The sequence below is a fragment of the Gekko japonicus genome, unplaced genomic scaffold (assembly GCF_001447785.1).
Source record: "Gekko japonicus isolate JY-2015 unplaced genomic scaffold, Gekko_japonicus_V1.1 scaffold36, whole genome shotgun sequence".
NCBI classification, from domain to species: domain Eukaryota; kingdom Metazoa; phylum Chordata; class Lepidosauria; order Squamata; family Gekkonidae; genus Gekko; species Gekko japonicus.
This window is the reverse complement of record NW_015164182.1, coordinates 32,994-49,617: the sequence shown is the minus strand read 5'-3', so window position 1 is coordinate 49,617 and position 16,624 is coordinate 32,994. Positions and strand designations below refer to the sequence as shown.

At 52.3% G+C, this 16,624-nt stretch overlaps 1 protein-coding gene across 1 annotated transcript in view; it reads left to right on the top strand.

Moving 5' to 3' along the window:
• The window catches only part of KIAA1522 (KIAA1522 ortholog), a 92,439-nt gene that overhangs the window by 70,720 nt on the left and 5,095 nt on the right, over positions 1-16,624 (top strand). The window contains exons 2-6 of the mRNA XM_015408053.1: positions 3,586-3,741; positions 4,847-4,902; positions 7,048-7,165; positions 7,569-7,685; positions 8,309-11,461. Coding sequence (XP_015263539.1) covers positions 3,586-3,741; positions 4,847-4,902; positions 7,048-7,165; positions 7,569-7,685; positions 8,309-11,461 — 3,600 coding nt within the window. The remainder of the gene's footprint in view (positions 1-3,585; positions 3,742-4,846; positions 4,903-7,047; positions 7,166-7,568; positions 7,686-8,308; positions 11,462-16,624) is intronic.

The following is a 16,624-nucleotide window of genomic DNA, read 5'->3' as shown; positions in this document are numbered from 1 at the left end:
CAGATCACACAAGTTTTCAGGACACCTGTGTGGGACCTATTAGTGAGCCTAATGAACCATCAGGTCAAGAGGTTCCTATCTGGATGCCAGGACCCAGCAGCGGGGCCAGAAGCCTGCCGGTACGCCTTCCTTCCCACAGCTCCATTAAGAAGGACGTTCAACAAGATCACAAGGGACAGGGCAGAAGTGGCGTTTGCGATCACCCACCAGCCAGAAGGACCATAGGTTCTTGGAGCCGGTACTCCGGGAAGCTACCTCTGAGAACAAATCAGCCACACCTAGGGCCCATCCTACACCTAGAACCAGCAGTTGACTGCACAGAAATTGATCACAGATGATCACAGACTCTAGGTTTTCCAAGAACATAGGGTTATTAGGTCTCAGACAAGGGGGACATCAACAAGAGCGCCCCTTCAGTCACCCATGAAAGACATTTCAAAACGGGCCTCCGCCAATGGAGTACAACCTTTGGCACCTCCTGTCAGACACAGGTTCCCGACATGGAGACAAAGGTCCCTGACACGGAGCCTTCTCCAGGGTGCTGCGCGCATTGACTAAAGCTGATCGTATTACTTTCCTTCTGCTCCAATCTGGAGCACCCTACAGTACAAACCTGGCACAGTGGGGCGTACGGAGGAGATCTCTATATATACCTCCCTTTCACAGGTCAGACCCGCTGTTTGTATCACGAAGAGGGCCCCGTAGACCATAGTGGTGTACTGGATTGGACAGGTATGGCCAAAGCCTATGAAGGGGCAAAGACGGGCACCACCAGGTCAGGTGACTGCGCACTCCACAGGAGCATTCTCCAAGCGAGCAACAGTGGATGGATTCTGCAGAGCAGGTACCTGGGCCTCCTTGTCCACATGGTGAGGCATTACAGGAGGGGTCAGGCGGTGTCGATGTAGCCTTCAGCATACCAGTATTACAACAAGTTTGAGAGAGATGAGTCACCCACCCTAGAAGAGCAGCTTGGGTACTGCTAACCAGTTCCTGGATGACTTCCCCCCCACTGAAGGAGGGGGGGAAGTACATTGGACCTGCCTGAAGGTTCTTTCTCTTCAGTGGGGGAGAAGTCATCCACATCGCACCCTAGGACGGAGAACTACTAACTCAATTCAAGACAAGGGTGGCACGTACAACACAAGGGTGGCACATACAACATGGTGGGATCGCTCCACAATAAATGCAGAAAGAAAGAAGGAGCACAAGAACTAAAACGAAAACAGCACAGGGCTTGGACCAATGTTCCCTCTAAACTGTGGAGTCCTGTGAGCAAAAATTCTACTTTCTGAGCTACTGGTGTTAAAGTTGTGAGCAGGTGATTTGGCTACTGCATGAATTAGCTTGCTCTGGAGCCATCCTTCCTGAGTGAAGGCAAAAATGTGTGAGCCGGAGGCTAAAAAACTGTGAGCTAGCTCACACTAACTCAGCTTAGAGAGAACACAGGGCTTGGACATAACTGGAGAGGTCAGCCCAGGTCCCTCCAATAGGAGCCACGCAATAAAGAAATTTGCATAGCCTATCCGAGTGAGCAGAGGCGTGACCTAACCAGTTCCTGGATGACTTCTCCCCCACTGAAGAGAAAGAACCTTCAGGTAGGTCCAATGTACCGTTCAGTCTCTTCCCTTCTTTGGCCCAATCTGCATCTAGTATTTGCTCTGCTGTTTTACCAAACCCACACTGGAACAGAAAAAGATACCTCTCAAAAGCACATTCAGATACCCCGGGCCAATGCCGTACTGACTGCAGAGTCACCCCTGAATGGCCATAAAACCGAGAGATCAAATGAAGTGAAAGCGGCATGCTGTCTGGACACTGCCATAAAATCCGAGAATCAATCAAAGTGAAAGTGGCATGCAATGTAGAGGGGAATTTCTGTTCCAGCGTGGGTTTGGCAGAACAGTGGAGCAAATGCTAGATGCAGATTGGGCCTCAGTATCCCTTCCCCTTGGGTGGAGAAATATGCCAAGTGCTGCCTCTTTAAGCTGGATAGCCTGGCAGGCTTTGCGTGCCAGCAAGGTGCTCAGATACTTCTGACATCAGTCATGTGATCCTGCCCTGGGGTGCTTCTGTGGATTCAGTTCCCTTGTTTTAAAGGCGCAGGCCGTGGACAGATAGGGTGGGGAAGGGAGGGGGCAACGCTGGTTTGGTGTCAGCTCTCACCTGTGCGGACGGACTGTAAGGGGATCCAGAGGGCTGTCATAGTTCAAGCCCAGCTGAGTCCCAAGAGCTCCTCTGTATGTGTACGTTGGTTTATTTATTTTGGAAAAGGAACATCCTGCTTTTCTGCTGCCAAAGCCAACATATAAACTTCAGGGAAGACATTAAAAGCTTAGCTGCGTAATTCACTTCGGGGAACCATTTGGGAGCCATTTACTGCAGAGTAGAGATGAGAGGGTCTGTGGCCCAGTGGTAGAGTGCCTGCTTGGTATGCAGAAGGTCCCAGGTTCAGTCCCCAGCATCTCCAGTTAAAAAAGGACTGGGCAGTAGGTGATGGGAAAGGTCTCAGCCTTGGAGAGCTGCTGCCAGTCTGAGCAGACAAGTCTGACCTTGATGGAGCAATGGTCTGATTCAGTGTAACAGCAACCAGAGAGGAACACACAGTGTAGGTATACAAGGGAATAGCAATCCGTGTGAAAAAGACGCTAACACTTGTTCAGTAATGACCAAAGTATTAATACAGGTACAACCATAGAATCACAATATTAAAGTAGAAACATTTCCTCCTGAGGTGAAGATGCATGAAGAATAATATAAACTAAGAATCCGGATATTAAGAACTCTGTTTCGAAGAACTTCCTCAGTAACTGATAAACAGTATATCTTCAAATAGGTTATGTGCACTCTTATGAGTTACATCAAACACATCTCATAAATGGGCAGTTATCGGCAACACATCTCAGGAAAAGCTCAAGGCATTTGTATTAATTTGTACTAATACTCTGGTCATTACTGAACTAGTGTTAGCATCTTTTCCACACAGATTGCTATTCCCTAATTCAGTGTAAGGCAGCTGTGTTGTGTGTTTAGGCGCACAGTGAATGTAAGTACTTTAAATCCAGGACCTTTGGGGGCCAGGGGCTGTGTAGACACCAAACACACATGCGAGGCTGTCCTGGGCCAGGGGACATGCAGCTAACATGCATCATTCTCTTAGGGAGGGGGTTCCTAAAGCAACCGAGTGCCGCTGTCATGACTGCACTAAACCCAAGAGAGTCCCAGCAACTCTGTCTGGGAAGTTAATCAGGAGCCTAGAAGATGTTGCATCTGGACTTTGTTCATTGGCCTCGGGCAGTTACTACTTGTCCTGTTCTACAGAGGGACACCCAAGTTCCACAGAGAATGGCTTGCCGCTGGCCCATGGACAGGGTGCCGTACCAGTAGTTCTGTACAGGGGCAGAGGGCAGGGGTGGGTTGAAGACCCTGGGATGAAACTGAAGATGGGGGAGAGGGCATTAATGAATCCTGCCGGAGTCTCAGCAAAGCAGGTACTGGATGGTCCTCTTGTGGCTGCATTGGGGACTGAAGCTGTCGACAGTGTGAGTGAGGTACAAGGCTCAGCCCCACGTTTTCTACTCGCAGGTGCTGCCAAGTCTGATAATGACAAGCGACTGAGTGTCCAGTACAAGGCAGGCGAGGTGAAGCCCGACAATGTCTTCTTCCCCTGCAACCGCCCCCCACACCTGGAGGAGCTGCATTTCCAGGCCCAGGCTGGACTCAAGTCTCTGCAGAACCAAGGTACCGACCACTGAGTTGAGCTGGGCCAGGGTGGGGAGGGGAGGGGAGGGGAGGTTCTAGTTCTGAGCCCCTTATTGAGATCCGCCGTGCTGCTGTCCCTACCTGTGCAACCAGCATTGCAGCTCCCCTGCTGTTTGCTCCCTGGGCCACAGCCCAGTAGACAGTGCCTGGCACCTGTGGAACAGCCTTGTGAACGGGTTGGTCCCGTGGTCGGGAGCCTCTGCCCACCCACGCAGGTGGCCGAACCCCATTGTGGAATTATGGCACGTAGCCATGTTACGGTGGCTGGGACAAGATTCACAAGGACGGTTAGCAGAAGACCTGGTTCACAATGCAATAGGGGAGCTTCAGAGCGGCACGTAACTCTTCCTCAGACTTGTACTTCTAAAAATAATGGGGGGGGGGGAGATGCAGGAAAAGTCTCTTCCTCTCCTTAGTTTGAAGAAAAGTTCTGTGCAGCCTGAAAGCTTGCACATTGATTGGCCCCCTTTGTGGGGTGGCAGCAGAAGTGGGGAGTTGCTTTGCTCCCATGCATGGAATTTTTGGACAGCCCTTTTCCCCCTCCACCCACACCAGAGATAAAATGGCATTGGCCAAGTGTGTGTTTGCAGTGGCGTTGGGGTGGGGAGCTTGTAGGAGCGGAGCAGAGTCCAGTGTGCATGTGGGACTTCCGGCTTGGAAGGACACAGAGCTGGCCCCTCTCAGTCTCCTCAGTCCTTTGCCGGGGGCCTCGGTCACACGCAGGTGCCAGAAGGGTGTTTGGGACCCTGTTCTCCCAGGGCTACAGGAAAGAGAAGCAATGGGGAGTAGCATCCCTCCCCGTGTTGCCCCTCCCTGCTGTCCCCCCTTCCCCCGTCATTTCAGCCTAGGGTGGGTGGAGCCTAGAGAGGGCAGGGTTTGGGGAGGGGAGGGACTTCGGTGGGATACCATGCCATACAGTCCACCCTCCAAAGCTTCCATTTCCTCCAGGGGAACTGATCTCTGTGGTCTGGAGATCAGCTGTAATTCTGGGAGACCTCCAGGCTCCACCCTGTTTTGGTCATTGGGGATCAGGATGGATCCCATCATTCCCTGGGTGGCTGACATCCCTCCTCTTGCCTTTTAGAGAAACACAAGCAGACCAAACGGGCCTGGGATCAGAGCGACGCTAACAGCATCCAGGTAAGCGGCTTTCCTTGGGGCATCCTCACACAGATGTCCCACTGGGGTGATGTGGCCTCTGTTGGGCCCACTGGCGGCAGCTTCACCACAGAGCCTGCCTCCCCTTGACTCAGCCAGCTGGCCAGGCAGGCTGTGGGCAGTGTTCCCTCTAAGCTGAGTTAGTTTGAGCTAGATCACAGGTTTTGAGCCTCCAGCTCACACATTTTTGTCTCCGCTCAGGAAGGAGGGCTCCAGAGCAAACTAATCTATGCAGGAGCCAAATCGCTCACTCACAAATTTCATGTCGATAGCTCACAAAGTAGAATTTTTGCTCACAAGACTCCACAGCTTAGAGGGAACATTGGCTGTGGGCTATTTTTTTGCTACTTTGGTGGAATCTGTGTGCCAGGGTGAGAGTGCTCCCTGCCAGGGGAGTGGTGGTGGCAGAGATATCCAAGTTTGGCACTGTTGAAGGTGACAATCTGGGCGTGATCTTTGGCCATCTTGCAGTTGCCTGAGAATGTCCAGCTACTCAGGGATCCTGAAAGGGAGGTGTGTGTGTGTGTGTGTGTGTGTGTGTGTGTGTGTGTGTGTGTGTCCCCAGCCTGTCTGCCTGCGGAAACAGCTTGGCAAATAGAGATTTATCTGTATCTAAATGTCGCCCTCCTCTTCATGGGCTGGAGTCCCTTGTTATGTGTACCTTGGGCTGGAACCAGCTGTACCTTCTCCCTTTGCTTCATTGCAAACTATCCTTTCCCTTCTCCTGTGCTGGGGTTGTTCTCTCGCTGGCTGGCCCTTTCTGTATCTCAGGTGTGTTTGCTTAAGCAAATGCATTGCATCCATTTAATTTTTACTTGGGGAAATCTTTTGGTCTTCAGGCAGCAGAGCGGGCAGGGCTACAGGGAGAGCATCCAACCCCAGCAGAGATCTCAGAGCCTTCCAGACTTGACCCTTTGGGTATCCTGAGTCTGGGAGTGTTACCTGTTAATTGCAAGTAAAACTGCAATATTTAATTTATCAGTCAACTACAGCTTTAATTGTCAGTTTTAAAAGTATCCCTGGATAACTGGGAAGTCTCTTAAAAATATCTTTGCTTGTGCAAATAAGTCTGGAGTTCCAAAGCCCCCTACATCGGTTGTTGCCTTGGGAAGAGTAACCCTCAGACTCTGCTGATATGATTCTGCATTTAGAGAACCTAAATTCTAAGCCAAGAAAAGCAGAATTCTGCAAGCTCTACTGAAAAGTGGGCAGAGTTACTTTCTGCAACTTGCACTGTTTTGTACAATTCTGTTCTTTGTGATGAAGGCACGGGGGGGGGGGGTTCTACAGGGCACTGAAGCTCTTCCTCTTGTCCCCCCCAAGTATCTTAGCCAGCAACCCTTCTGACATTCTGAAATTTTGCTAGATATGTTTGACATGTATCTTCATGAGGGCTAGAAGCTTTGCTGTTTGTTTTTACAATAATGAAAGTAGAAATTCTTGAGGAGCTGGATTCTGGAAGGAATTGTGGCACAGAATTGCTGGCATTAGCCATTTCATTGCCTTGTCAGCCTTTTCACGTTCTTTGAATATCAATAAGCATGTGGATGAGGTTGCTCCAGTTAGGAAGGAAGGGGTCTCTGGGCATGTGCAAAGTGCTTTCTGATCATTATTACCTACTGTCTTTCTCAGGCTTCTGGGTATGAGAGCATGCCCATTACTGGATCGATCCCCAAGGAATATTTTTACACATTTATGAAACTAATTTTACCTCTAATAGGACCTTCCCCACCCCATTGGTTACACACATGTCTTTCTGATCTCATATTAAACTTTTGGAAAGGAGGCAAAAAGGGGTGCTGTTTTTGTAAGGGTTGAGCAATCAAAGTGCCATTGACAGGCAGCACCATCTAGTGGTCCGACTGGGTATTTCTTTCTGCACCTGTCTCCAGTTTGTTTCCTGGAGAAGGGAGGTCTAGCAGGCAGAGTCCTTAGGGTAAGCAGGGCACGGCTCATTTTTCCACTGGGAGGGTTCCTGCTAGGTTGTGCATTTGACAACTTTCAGTTGCCTTCAGTCTGCTGCGGAAGTTTTCAAATATCAGCAGGGTCTGGAAGGGTTGTTTTTTTTTAGGACCTTGGGTGGAATCACATTCTCCATTTTCTTCCTTCCCTTTGGACACGACACAGTCTTCCTGTTCGTCCACAGAGGGGGATGACCTCTCGATCCGAAGCAAGACTCCATCGTGCACAACAGAGAACTCAGAGGATGCGCTCTCCATCCGTTCGGAGATGATTCAACGGAAAGGTACTGCCATAAACAGGAGGCCTGGAAGACAGGGATTGGAGGTGTGGTACTCTCTACTCACCCACGAGAACTGTGATGGTACGGGGTGGGGATGGGCCTTTTGCTTCCAGCTGGAATACTGAAATGATAGCACATTGCAGAACTTAGGAGCAGTCCCTCGGAGAAAGAGCCAGAATGTAGATTTGAGCTCCAGGGATGTCCCTGCCTTTGGACATGGGCCAAAGTTCTTTTCCCACTCTGGACGTGGCTCTAAACTCCTTCCATGAAGAGAAGGTGTTGTGAGACAGCACATGCACAGGCAGGTTTCTTTGTTCAGTTTCATAGAGCAAAAACCTTGTAGGGTTTAACTTAAGCTGCCCTTTACTCTCACTGGCTGTAACTCAGTTCCCCTCCTGCCTTCCAGGCTCCACTTTTCGGCCGCACGACTCATTCCCCAAATCCTCAATGAAAGGCGAGAAGAGAAGGAGAGAGCGGAGGACAACAGTTCTGGGCCTTCCCCAACATGTGCAGAAAGAGCTGGGTAAGAAATTGGGGGGTGGAGAGCATGGTCTCACACTTCAAAATCAGCCGTTGGGATGGAAATGGAAATTGGATAAGTCTGTATGAACTCTGTTCCCATTTTAATCTTGCTGGTCACTTCAGGAAGTGGCTTTTCCAAGATGGTCAGATTGCTCATGCCAGGGTTTAGAAAATGGATTTGTGGAGGAATATTTGAGGAGGGAAGGAGAGTGGGGAATGAACAGGCACACATATTTGCTTGGAATAATTTGTTTAGTGCTTCTAATTCTTAACGACCTTTACATTCTCATAACCACCTTGTGAGTTTGTAAACTATTGTTCCCATTAACAGAAATGAAAATGAGGCTGAGAACTAGTTACCTGCCCAAGGCTGTAGAGTTTATGGCCAAGCTGGGACTTGAACCCACATCTTTCCAAATCCAGTACTCACTTCATTCACTGGTCCTTACTATGGGTGTGGGGTGGGAAGAAAGAGAAGTTCATTTGCAGGGAGGCTTGAGAGTTCCAAGTCTGAATGCTGCCCCGACTCACTTGCCTTTTAAAATGTGCAGTTTCTCAAGTTGTCCTTGGGACTCTTTGGGCTCGTTTCCTTATCATGTTGCCCTCTCTCTCTCTCCTTCCCAGGTTTGAGTAACGGATACGACTCGAAGAAACGTCCAGGCAGCATTGCTGTCAGGGCCAGCCCCAGTCCCCAGCGTCCAGTGAACAGAACTGAGGTGTCTGGCAACACCATCCACATTCCCACAGTTGATGGAAAGTTAGAGCCCACTGCTGTCCCAGAGGGTGGCGCCCGTGTCTCCCTCCCAGCCTTGGAGCTGGAGGCGGCAGACGGTGCCCTCCAACGCCACATCGAACGTGTCTACTATGATGACTCATTGCTGGGGCGTAAGACAGCGGCCAAGCTGTCCCCCTTGGTCAGGCCCAAGTCGCTGGCCGTTCCCTGGGTGACCACGCAGCCTGGCTCCCCAGAACTACTGCGCCCCGTCATGTCCATCTCCCCTCAAGGCACCTATCTGTCCAAGATTATCCCCAATGCTATCTTGCCACCCATGGTGGACGTCATTGCCCTTTCCCGCAACAAGGTGCGCACGCTTAGCCGCTGCAGCTTGGCGACAGCCAGCCCAGCCTCGGTGCGCTCGCTGGGGCGCTTCCCCTCTGCCCCCCGCAGCCGTGAGCACTCCTCCTCCAGTGACAACTGGAGCCACTCGCAGTCCACCGAGACGATCGTCTCCAACACATCCACCATCTCTTCCCACGGGGGCACCAACAGCCAGAAGACAAGTGAGGTGGGGCCGGACAGGCAGGTCCGAACGGCAGCCAGGCCTGACCTCGACCAGCTCAGCACTTGCAGCTCGGTGAGCAGGGCCCGCTCCAACTACATCAAGGCAGCCCCTGCCTCACCCGGCCTCCTGCGGCCTCCGGGGAGCAGTGGCCGGGCCTCACCCGCCTGCAGCACCGGCAGCGTGGCCGACGGCTCGGACACCATCAGCCTGCGCAGTGACCGCTCCACCTCTCGCAGCGTCTCCCTCAGAAAGATGAAGAAGCCTCCCATGCCACCACGGAGGACCTACTCCCTGTCTCAGAAGGCCCAGCAGCTGGAGGCCAGTGGGGTACCCAAGGGAATGGGCCTGCCGCCCAAGCCGGAACGCAGGCCTCAGCGGGAAAGCAGCGAGGGGTGGGCTGCGGCACGGCTAGGGAGTCCCGGCTTGGCTGGGGAGGATGATGTCTTCTCCCCATCCTCCCAGAGTGAGACCAGCAGCCTCCGTTCTGACAGCCTGGCCTACTCTGCTGACCTCTCCCACGGTGGCCTCCCCCTGCCCACCGGGGGTCAGCAGCAGGAGCTCCCCACCAAGCAAGGCTCCCCGGACCACTTTGGCCGCACCATGTCACCCTCCAGCGGATATTCCAGTCAGAGCGGCACCCCCACCCTCCACACCAGGGGTCTCCTCTCCCATGCCTCATCTCCCAGAAGCAAGAGGCCACAACCAAAGAAACCGGAGAGGGTCTGTTCCCTGCAGTCCCCTGGACTCTCTGTCTCCTCCTCACTTACGTCCTTATCCTCCTCTGCATCGGATCCACCCCCTGCTGAGACGCCCCCCTCGGGCATGGCTCCCGCTCTGACTAAGGTGGACAGGTTTGTTATTCCCCCTCACCCCAAGGTCCCAGCTCCCTTCTCCCCACCGCCCTCCAAGCCTCAACAGGCTGAGCTGAACACTGCCAATAGCCCACCCCACACTTTGCCCTCCGCTGGGAAGGCCATCGTGGAGCCTCCTATTCTTTCCAAACCCACCAATGGATCACCTCCTCCATCTCCTCCTCCTGCTTACCACCCACCACCGCCCCCAGCGAAGAAGGTCGATGTGAGCCCCGAAGTGCCGAGCGCCTCGGAAACTCAGCCTGATGCTCCTCAGGATGTGCTGTGGCCCCCACCGCCCCCACCTGCGCCAGATGAGCACGATCTCTCTATGGCAGACTTCCCTCCCCCGGACGAGGCCTACTTCTCCTCACTGCCTCTGCCAGAAGCACAGCCGGTCCCTGCAGAAGCACCTTCTGCTGAAGCCCCAGAGGCTCCTCCCGCTGTGGAGCCACTAGCCAACCAAAGAGCAGTGTCTGCCGAGAAGGGCAAAGAGCCTATGCCTTCACCCTCCTTTTCCACTATGGTCTGTTCCAAGATCCAGCAGCAGGGAGTCCTAGATGCCGCGTCACTGCCAGCTCCCACACTGGAGCCCCTTCCGCCTCCAAAGCTCCCCACTGTTGGGGAAGCGTCTGGGTCTCAGTTCAGCCACCGAAAGGCTGCTGCCTCAGCATCAGCAGCGCCCCAGCCCTCTGGCCTGCAGACTCAACCAAGCCTTAAGAAGACGGCGGGCGGCTCCCGCCTGGATCTCAAGAAGGAGCCCGCTTCTCGCAATAAGAGCAACCCCATGCCAAAGGAGGATGCCAGCCTGCCTATCGTCACCCCTTCTCTACTGCAGATGGTGCGCCTGCGCTCGATCAACATGGATGCCCACAGTCCCATGGCAAGCTCGACTGCAGCAAAGCTGCCTGTCGAACAGAATGGGACCAGCTTGGGTGCCAGCAGCAGGCCGGTGCAGGCTGCCCCCCAGAAGCCTATCCGCAAGTCGCTGTCCTTGAAGGGTCCCTCATCAGCTTCCAAAGAAGCATCACCTTCAAGCCCACTGCACAACGCCGTGCGCTTGAAGGCCTCCACCTTGTCTTCGAGGGATGCTCCCAGCCTCGGAACGGCAGAGAGGAAAGCCAGAAACCGGTTGACCCTGCCAACGCCCTCCACAGCAGCAACGGCTGCCCCTGGCGACACAAAAGATGGCCAGCTCTCGCCCCTACACAAATCCCCAGCCTCAACAGCCAGTTTCATCTTTGCAAAGAGCTCCAAAAAGTTGGTGATCGAGACCTCATCGTCTCCAGAGGCCCAAGCCAACCTAAAGAAGAATCTGGTTGCTGAACTGATGAATGTCTCTGGCCAGCGGCCCGCAGGAACCCTGGGGCTCAGCCAACAAGGCTCAGGAAAGCCCGAGGCCCAGAAGAAGCCCCAGAAGATCCCCCCTCCCATAGCCAAGAAGCCTTCACTAGCACCAGGGCACCTGCCATCACCCCAGAGCCCAAAGCCACCGGGAGTGGAGGAGCTGAGCTCCTCCCTGTTGGCAGCTGGGGACAGGACTAAGAGGGCAGGGACTGAGAATCAGGCCTCTCCTGTGGAGGCTGGCAGGAAAAGCCCTCCCGCAGGGCCGGAGATGCTGCTGCAGAGCCCTCCAGCACAAGGTAAGGGGAGTGGGCAGGGTGGGGAGAGGGGGGTCCCAATTCAGCTAGGGTAGCACACACAGGTTCTGGCAGCTCTGTCTGAAGGGAAATCCTGTAGTCTTCAAGTGGGAGAAGAGTCATGTTCCCTCCCTGCTAATGCAGTGGTGGAAAGCGCCATCAAGCTGCAGCCAACTTACAGTAGCTCTGTAGGGTTTCCAAGGCAAAAGGCGGCCAGAGGTGGTTTGCCGTTGCCTCCTCTGTGTAGCAATCCTGGACTTCCTTGGTAGTCACCCTTCCAAGCACTAACCACGGCTGACTCTGCTTAGCTTCTGAGATCTGATTGAGATTGGGCTAGCCTGGGCCGTCCGGGGGTCAGGGCTCCTATTGAAGTCCCCCCTGTTGAGTCCATGTTTCTCACAAGCTTGCTTTCTTTCTGCCCAGATGTTCCTACATTTTTTTTAAAAATGTTTCATTCTGTCATGAGCCAGTCTGCTTATTTATCTGCTTCATTGATACCCCCACTTTTCTCCCAAATGGGTACCCCCTAAGTGGGCTTGCAATATTCTCCTCCACTTTATCCTCACAGAGTAATTTAGGCTGAGGCTGGGTAACTGGCCCAAAGTCACCCAGCAAACTGTGGCTTTCACCTTCAGGAAAACAGAACTTGCATAAAGGAGTGAGAATTCTTCCCAAATGATTTTTGGGGTCTGGTCCATGATTTGCTTTGCAGCAGGATGGTTGACTCTCGGGCTTGAGGGGAAATTTCCCCCAACCTGTCCTCACTGACAACAGTAGCCCTTTTCATATGCTCAGTGTGCTTCATGTCCAATCCTGGCAAGCAGCCTTGAAAGGTTACGTTTTTAAAAAAAATCACCACCCCTGTATTTCAGATGTCAGGGGAACTGAGGGCAGAGAGAGGGAGCTGTTCTTTGCCTCATCTTTTCTTGTCTAATTTCTACTGCTTTCTCATTGGGTGGAAGTCTGCGTTCCCAAACTGAACTCCCCCCATGGCTGGTTAGTACCGCTATTTTTCAGCATCGCTTTATCCTATCCTTGATGATAGTTCTGTTTGCTGTTGTCCTCAAGTTCTGGAAAACCATCATACATTGTTTCTCTCCTACTGTCCAGGTTCTTTTCATTGTCATGTGGTCACCGTACCTAGAGTTCCCTCTTTTTCTTGCACGTAACCCTTCCAACATTTCAGTTCCTTCCCTTCTTACTTTCTGTATTGATTATTGGCATGGCCTTCCTATTACTGTGCCCTTCTAGCCTGTCTGAAATCCCTGCTGCTTGTTTGCTGTTTTCTGCTTGTCGAATGACTCCTCTGTGTCAGTTTCCCCTCACTGGCTTCCCTCTCGGTGCATCTTCACTTAAGCCGGCTGTTCTTCCATTCAGACATCTTTACGGCCTTGCTTCTTTCTCTCTTTGCCTTCTGTCCTTTCTCAATATGCTCCTCCTCAAGGTCTTTGTTCCACAGCCACCAATCTTCTGGTAAAACCAGAGGTTTCTCCCCACTATCTCTGCCTGCGCCCACGTTTTTCCTTGTTGCTCCCTATCCTCAGAGTGGCCCTTTCAACTGAGTCTTCAGTCTCCCATTCAGATGCCTCTAAAACAGTCCATCTGAACAAGAGGGTCCAAATTCTTGGTTGCTTTTATCTGGAATGGGTGTGATTTGTTTAAAAAGGTCATAGCCAGCCGCATTGGTCCATGCAAAATCCAAAACAAAAACAATAATTCATGTCATAACTTTTTATTGCATACATAATATAAGTGCTGTCAAGTCACAACTGACTTATGGTGACCCTAGCAAGGGGCTTCCAAAGCAAGGGAGCAGAGGTGGTTTTGATACCTTGAAAAGAAGGGTGTTTGTGTTATGGGGCTGCAGAACACAAAATTACAAAACCCTGGCAATGTGACTTCACACACCAGTCTGGTAAACTGCCACTGGTCCTTTTTGCTATCCCAGTAGTCAGAAGCCTTTAATCCTCCAGGAACTTAACAAGAAAGTCAGCCCTGCAAGGCTGGACGCTTGCAGAAATGAGTTTCCACTAAACAAATAACCTGGTAGTGAGCACTTAGCCTAGGAACTGGGATTAGGATTGAAGCCACCTGAACACAAAAGACCACAAATATAATTTAAAATAGATTTATTAAAAGTGTACAAGAATATTTCAAAAAGAACAAGCAGTGAGGAATCAAAACAATAGAACTAATTATAAGAGACAAAGTAAAGCATTGGTTCAGAACAAGAATATGGATTGCAAGATATAGGGCCGGCCCGAGGTTTTGCTGTGCCCTAGGTGGGGGCTACCTTCTGGCACCCCCACACGTTGCCAACCTCTAGGCGGGGCCTGGAGAGAACTTAGTCCAACTTCTCTCCCTCTTTGGAGGCTCCAAAGTTGCCTCAGCTCTGCCCGGGGCCGGAGGAAGCTTGGCCCGCCGTTGTCTGCCGGGACAGTTGCAGGTGAGCTGGGCAGAGGAGCGCACCGAGAGTGGTGCGGGGACGAGGCCAGGCCGCTTCCAGGTGCCTTGAGGCCGCAAGCACCCTTCCTCTGGCTGGCCGGGGCTCCCGTGCCTGGCGGCGATGGTGGCAAAGAAGGGCCCCTGGTCAAGAGGGAACCTGCGGGCGGGGTGGGGATGGCAGTACTGGTGCCCGGGCTCCCCCCCCCAACTTACCCGGCAAACTTGGATGGTTGGGCTGGGAGAAGAGCGAAGACCTCGGGGGTGCCAACGCCGTTGCCGGCCCGGGGGGGGGGGGGAGGAAAGAGAAGGGGCAGGCGGGGAGTGTGTGTGTGTGTGTTGGGGGCAGGAGGGAGAGAGAGAGGCCGCAACTTTAATGCCAACTAGCTCACAAAGTAGAATTTTTGCTCACAAGACTCTACAGGCAGCTTTAAGGGAACATTGCTGGCAACCCCTTTCAACTAGATCCGACTTCTACCCAGAGCCGCTTTGATTCGATGCTGCACTTGGGGGGGGGGGTGTTATGTTTTTTTAAAAAACAAACGAACTCTGAGGACACGGCTGTCACTTTTTCTCCGCATCGGCTCTGCGGGTGGGGGAGGGGCGCTCTTCTCTCCCCCTCCGAGGCTCCCCCCCAGCCCCTCAAAGGGGTAGGCGGAGGAGGGAAAACCCCCCAGCTGCTCTCTGTCCCCTCAGCTCCTGTGTGCCACCCCCTCCCTCTCCTGCGCCTGCCCTACGGGGAACACACACACACACACCCCGGCGGCAAATAGATGTCGAAGGGAGCCACTGCTGCCTGCTGCCATTGCCTGCCGGGAGGGTCGTTGTCAAGAGGCTTGCCTAGTGCTCGGGCGGCCGAGGCGGTGGGGCTGGCTGTGGGGCCTGGCCCAGGGAAGATAATCCAGACGGTGGGGAGGGGAGGTGGCGGCTCTAGGCGCACATCCTGAGCCGACGGCAAACTTCCTCGAGTGCGTTGCCACCGCTGGAGAGAGAGACGAGAGGCAAGGGTGCCCCCCACGCTCGCCCAGACACCAGCCCGGCAGCCAACATCCAACCGAGGGGCGGCGGTGCCTCTCCAGTGTGCGGCATGAGCTTTTGGCGGGGGCGGGCTTTGGGGGGGAGGGGGGCTCAGTCTGGTGCCCCCATGATGGCCACGCTCTAGCCGAGAGTCTAGCTCGCCTAGTGAGTGAGCCGGCCCTGGCAAGATGTTACCATTTCAGAGTTCCTCAGCAAGCAATGTCCAGCTCTCTCCAAAGTCAGCATGTCTAACCCGGAGGTGTCGAACTCATTTGTTACAAGGGCCAGATCTGACATAAATGCCACTTTGTTGGCCCAGGCCATGTGTACCATAAAATGTAACACGAAGTACTAGAGATATAAACTTTAGAAAGATGATTTCAGATGCTGAATGGCAATAGCAAGTGTATTGGATTAGGTGTGATATGCAGAGGGGTAGTAGACATAGAGATATCAGCATTGGTAATGAGACAGGAAACCTAGGTCTTAATTTGATACAGTAGGATTCAGTCCAGGAAGATGCAAAGAATAAATGGAAATAAGTCTGAAGAAATGAGCAGTGACTCACAAGAGCACATGCCCTACCACACATTTTGTTAGTCTTTAAGTTGCTACTAGACTTTTATTCTTTCTACTGCTATTAGAAATCACAACATTCAGAAACTAGTGGGGAAACATTTTAACCTTCCAGGACATTCAGTTGCTGACCTTAGCAGTTCTCCTACAAAGGAATTTCAAAGGGAGATTCGAAAGAGAGACTACTGAATTGTAACTGATAACGAAGCTCAAGACAATGCATTCTCCTAGACTGAACTGAGACCTATGTTTCTTCTCTCATTACCAATCCCTGCTATTGTCATTTGGCGTCTGAAATCACTTCACTCTCCAAGATATAAGTACAGATGGATTCACGTTCTAGTTGAGGAATTTCAGACAGATGATATAATCCGGAAGAGGAACAGTTCCCAAACAGTTTCTGGTCTGTCATTTCAGACAGAACCGTTTTAAAACCGGTTCCCTACCGGAATATATTTGTAATTTCAGACACAAACGCTTCTGTCCTGTTTAGGAAACGGGGCTGAAGCGTTTTACCTGTCAACCGCTTCCAAGTAGTCTTCAGTTTCCTCTCCTTTCCCGCCGTTTTTCGCCCGCGCAGGCGATCTTTGGCTTTTTTTTTGAAAGTTTGCTTTATAGCGCTATAGCGCTATAACGGAACAGCAGTATATCAACGCCATTGGAATGCCTGGAGTGTTTTGTTATAGTGCTATAGCGCTATAAAGCGAACGTTCAAAAAAAAAAAAGCCGGAGATCGCCCATGCGGGCGAAAAACGGGGAAAAAGCAGTGCAGTCTGAAATGGCAAACCGCTTCAGATCCAGCTCTTTACCGGATGGGGAAAGCCATGTGTGAAATGGCAGCCGTATACCGGTTTACTCCATGACGGATCAAAAACGTCTTCAAAACAGGTTAAAAAGGGTAATGTGAAATTCCTCGTTGTATCTGAAGAAGTGAGCAGTGACTCACGAAAGGTCCTACCCTGCTGCTAATTTTGTTAGTCATTAAAGTGCTACTGGACTCTTGCTCCCTTCCACTAATAAAGATCGCAATCTGTGCTGTTAGGTTTCTTCCCCCCCGCCCATCTGTTAGAACTAAGGAAAGGGGGATCTCTCCAAGTGCCATGGGTCTCCATCTCTCCGCCCCCCCCCCCC